A 5,000-nucleotide genomic window follows, 5' to 3' on the forward strand; every position below is an offset into this window, starting at 1 on the left:
GAGAGATAGAGAGAGAGGAAAAGAGAGAGAAAAAAAAGAGTTAGAGACCACCCTACCTTCCCTCTTCCTTTTTTACAATAAAAAAGAGAAAAATACCTTTCCTCTTCTCATTTTATAGCCCTCATCCCCACAAGACAAAAGAAATTAATAGGGAAAGAGAAAGAGAGAGAGATAGATAGATAGATAGTAGGGGAGATAGATAGAAAGATAGATAGAGAGAGAGAAAAAAAAAAGAGAGAGAGAGAGCGAGAGAAAGAGAGAGGGAAGAGAGAGAAGAGAAGGGTGAAAGAGAAGAGAGAGAAGAGAGAAAAGAGAGACTAAGAATGAGAGAGAGAGGAAGGAAAGAGAGATTAGAAAGAGAGAGAGAGAGAGAGAGAGAGAGAGAGAGAGAGAGAGAGAGAGAGAGAGAGAGAGAGAGAGCGAGAGAAAGAGAGAGAGCGAGAGAAAGAGAGAGAGCGAGAGAGAGAGTGAGAGAGAGAGAGAGAGAGAGACCAGAAGAGAGAGTAAGAAAGAGAGAGAGAAAGAGAGACCAAAAGAGAGACTAAGAATGAGAGAGAGAGGGAGAGACCAGAAGAGAGATTAAGAAAGAGAGAGAGAGAGAGAGAGAGAGAGAGAGAGAGAGAGAGAGAGAGAGAGAGAGAGAGAGAGAGAGAGAGAGAGAGAGAGAGACCAAAAGAGAGAGTAAGAAAGAGAGAGAGAGAATAGTGAGAGAGAGAGAGAGAGTAAGAGAGACTGAAAGAGAGAGACAGAGAATAATAAAAAAAAAAAAGAGTACGAGAATCTAAAAAAAAAAAAAAAAAAAAAAAAAAAAAGTAATGATAATAATAATGATAATAATCAATCAATCAATCAATCAATCAATAAAACAGAAACAGCAACAAGAGAAGGCGCGCCGATCCCCCCACCTTTCCTCTTCGGATTGGCCGGGTCGTTGGTCCGGAGAACGATCGGCTTTTGGTCCTCGCGCGACCACGTGATCACCGGCTTCGGGTAACCTCGGGCCCGACAGCGGAGGTGGATGTTCGAGCCCTCGGGTGCCATCTCGTCGGAGGAGGTGCCTTCGTCGGTGATCTCCGGGGGCACCGTGACCTCCAGGAAGCCGATCTGCAGGGGGGTGGAGGCGAGAGAGAGAGAGAGAGAGGAGATGAGAGCGCGCAGGTTAGAAATGGGCGGGTTGGTGGTGGGCGGGTTGGTGGTGGGTGGGAGGGTGGTGGTGGGGTGGGCGGGGGGATGGAGGGGGAGTGTCAAGAAGGGAGGGGAGGGTGGGGTGGGCGGGGAGTGGAGGGTGTCAAGAAGAGGGGAGGATGGGGTGGGTGGAGGGAGAGAGAGAGAGAGAGAGAGCGCAGGATTTAGAATAGGGCGGGCTGGAGGTGGGGGGGGGGGAGGTGTCAAGAAGGAAGGAGGATGGGGTGGGCGGGAGAGAGAGAAGACAGCGCAGGTAAGAATGGGCGGGCTAGGCGGTGGGCGAGAGGGTGGTGTTTGGAGGTGGATGCAGGGGGGGGGGGGGTGGAGAAGAGGGTGGAAATTTTCAAGGTCTCAAGGTGTCCAGAGGAGAGTGGGGTGGTGGGCGTAGATGCAGAAGAGGATGGGCGGAAGGAGAAAAGAGAGTGGAAGTAGGATGGATGAGTTGGCAGTGGGCGGGGGTGCAGAGGAAAGGAGGGCGGGGGTGGGCAGGGGTGTAGAGGAAAGGAGGGCGGGGGTGCAGAGGAAAGGAGGGCAGGAATTGGTGGGCGGGGGTTGCAGAGGGACAGAGGAGGGCGGTGGTGGGCGGGGGTGTAGAGGAGAGAGCTCGGGTTAGAATGGGCGGACTAGCGGTGGGCGGGCTGGCGGTGGGCGGGGGTGGGCGGGGGTTGTGGGTGGGCGGTGATGTAGAAGAGAGGAGGGCGGTGCTGGGCGGAGGTGAGAGGGAGAGAGAAAGAGCGGAGGTTAGATAGGGTGGTTGGAGATGGGCGGGAAGTGGAGCTCAGACACAAATGGGCGGAGGTAAAAGAGGGAAATGGAGGTTAAGTAGAAGGGTTGTGGGCGGAATTAGAGAGAGAAAAAGAGGAGGCTAGAGCAGGGATGGGCGTAGGGAAGGAGGAGAGCGAGGAGGGGCGTCGGGGTGATGGGAGGCGAAGAAGAAAGAGGAAGAGAGACACGGAGAGGAGGAAGGAAAGTTAGTAGGACAGGGAGGAGAGGTGGGAGGAGGAGTTGAGAGAAAGGGAGGAGAGAGTAAAGAGTGGGATTGAGGAGAAAGAGAAATAGAGACGGTGAAGGAGGAGGGAGAGGAGGGAGAAAGGGGAAGGAGGAGGAGGAAGAGAAAGAGGGAGGAGGGAGGAAGGGAGGGGGAGGGAGGAATCAGGGGAAGGAGGAAGAAAAGGAGAGGAGGAGAAGAAGAGAGGGAAGGAGGAAGGAAGGAAGAGAGGAGGAAGAAAGAGCTGAGAGGAAGGGAATGAGGAGAGAAGGATGAGGAGGGAGAAAGGGGGAAGAGGGAGGAAGAAAAGAAGAGGGAAAAATGGGAAGGAGGGAGGAAGGGAGAGGAGGGAGAGAGGGTTAGGAGAAAGGAGAGGAGGGAGGAAGGGGAAAGAGGGAGGAAGGAGGAGAAGGGAGAAAGGGAGAGGAGGGAAGGAAGGAGGGAAAGATGAAGAAAGAAGAGAGGAGGAGGAGGAGGGAGGAAGGGGGAGGAGGAGGAAGAAAGGGGGAGGGAGGGAGAGAAGGAGGAGGAGGAGGAAAGGAAGGGAGGAAGGAGGAAGGAGGGAGAGAAAGGAGAGGAGGAAGAAAGAAGGAGGAGGAAGAAAGAAGGAGGAGGGAGAAAGGAGGAGGAGGGAGAAAGGGGAAGGAGGAAGAAAGAAGGAGGAGGGAGAAAGGAGGAGGAGGGAGATAGGGGAAGGAGGAAGAAAGAAGGAGGAGGAAGAAAGTTTGAGGAGGTGGAAGGAAAAATGATAAAGGGTGGATTTTGCAGGTGAAAGTGGATAGGATGGGAGAGGTATGTAGCGGTTAAAGGAAGGTGAAGAAGGAGTGGAGAGGGGAAGGGGTGGAGAGGGGAAGAGAGAGGGGGGATGGGTAGGAAGGAGCAGCAAGGAGGGTGGGGGGAGAGGGGGAGAAGAAGGGAGAGAGAGAGGGAGATATGAGTAGGAGGAGTAGGCAAGGAGGTGGGTAGGGAGAAGGGGGAAGGGGGGATAGGTAGGAGGAGTAACAGGGGGTAGGGGTAGGGGAGAAGGGGGGAGGGGGAGATGGGTAGGCGGAGTAGCAGGAGGGTGGGGGAGGGGAGGGGGTGGGGTGATGAGTAGGGAGGAGTAGCAAGGGGGGATGAGGGAGAAGGGGGAGAGGAGATGGGTGAGGAGGAGTAACAGGGGAGGAGGGGAGGGAGAAGCGGGGAGGGGTGATGGGTAGGAGGAGACAACAAGGGGGATAGGGGAGAAGGGGGAGGGGAGATGAGTAGGAGGAGTAGCAAGGGGGGGGGAGAGGTAAGGGAGATGGGGAGGATGAGTAGGGAGGAGTAGCAAAGGGGGGGGGAGAAGGGGGAGAAGGAGAAGAAGAAGGATGGGGGTTGAGGATGTGTAAGGAGGAGGAGGAGTATAGAAAATTAACAAGAATTAAGTGAAATGATGGAACACGGGCTGCTAAAAGAGCGAAGGGAAGATGATGGATAAACAGAAGATGGAGAGAGGATGAATAAAAAGGGGGGGGGAAGAGGAGTTGGATAAAAAGGGGGAGGGAGGAGAGAGAGGTTGGATTTTTAAAAAGAAGTGGAGAGGTTAGGACAAAAATGGGAGGAGAGAAAAGGTTAATAAAAAGGGAGGTAGGAGAGAGGTTTGGATAAAAAATTTGAAGAAGAAAGGATGAGTAACCAGGAAGAGAGGGAGGGAGAAAGCTGGATTAAAATGGAGAGGGAGAATACGATAAAGAAGAGAGAGAGAAGTTAGATAAAAAAGGGGGAAGAGTGGATAAAAAAGGATGGATAGAGGTTGGATAAAAAGGAGAAGGAAGCTGGATAAAAAAAAAAAGGCAGATGGATAACCAAGAAAGGGGAGATAGGTTGGATAAAAAGAGGGGAGAGAGGGAGTATAAAAAATGGGAGATAGAGTTGGATGAAAAGACGGGGGAAGATGGATAAGAAAGGGATGGATAGAGGTGGGAGAGGGAGAAAAGGACAGATATGCAATGAGGAAGGAGGGGAAAAAAGAGAGGAAGGGGAAATTGAATAAAAGGGGTGATTGATAATGAAGAAAAGGAGAAGAAATGAGAAAATGAAAAATAGAGAATATAATCTAACAATAAACAGAGTAAAGGATAGTGTGGAAGAGATAGCTTGCATCTTCCCATTATCTATTGATCCATCTATCTATCATCGTTCTTTTTCCCCAATTCTAGCTGTTGTTGTTGTTGCTCGGCTTGGCAGTGTGCATAGAAAGGAAAGATGATGATTATGGTGGGATGGGAGAAAGAGGGGAGGATGGGGGAAGGGTGGGAGAGAGGGAGAGAGGGAAGAAGTAAGGAGGATAGAGATACCGCGTGAGGAGGATAGAGAAGGAAGAGTGAATGGATAGAAAGAATGTAAACTGGGAGTGAGGAAACACACACAAACATACACAAAAAAAATACACACAAAGACACATACATAAATAGATATAGCTATGTTTATAGATATAAATAAATGAGTATATATATATATATATATATATATATATATATATATATATATATATATATATATATATATATATATATATATATATATATATATATATACATATATATAAATATATGTTTGTATATATACATACATACATACATACATACATACATACATACATACATACATACATATATATATATATATATATATATATATATATATATATATATATATATATATATATATATATATATATATATATATATATATATATATATATATATATTTACATATATATATATACATTCTACATGAGTGGCAGAATCGATAACAGGAAGGGCATAGGAGGAGAGAATAGAAACAAGGAGATAAAAAGGAAGGC

General features: G+C 48.6%; 1 protein-coding gene across 2 annotated transcripts in view; it reads right to left on the reverse strand.

Annotated features, from left to right (window-relative positions):
• Positions 1-5,000, reverse strand: part of LOC113813258 (lachesin-like) — a 60,646-nt gene that overhangs the window by 12,776 nt on the left and 42,870 nt on the right. For both annotated transcript variants that reach the window (XM_070115266.1, XM_070115265.1), the window contains one exon: positions 906-1,104. In XM_070115266.1, coding sequence (XP_069971367.1) covers positions 906-1,104 — 199 coding nt within the window. The remainder of the gene's footprint in view (positions 1-905; positions 1,105-5,000) is intronic.

Source organism: Penaeus vannamei, chromosome 37 (genome assembly GCF_042767895.1).
Source record: "Penaeus vannamei isolate JL-2024 chromosome 37, ASM4276789v1, whole genome shotgun sequence".
NCBI classification, from domain to species: Eukaryota; Metazoa; Arthropoda; class Malacostraca; order Decapoda; family Penaeidae; genus Penaeus; species Penaeus vannamei.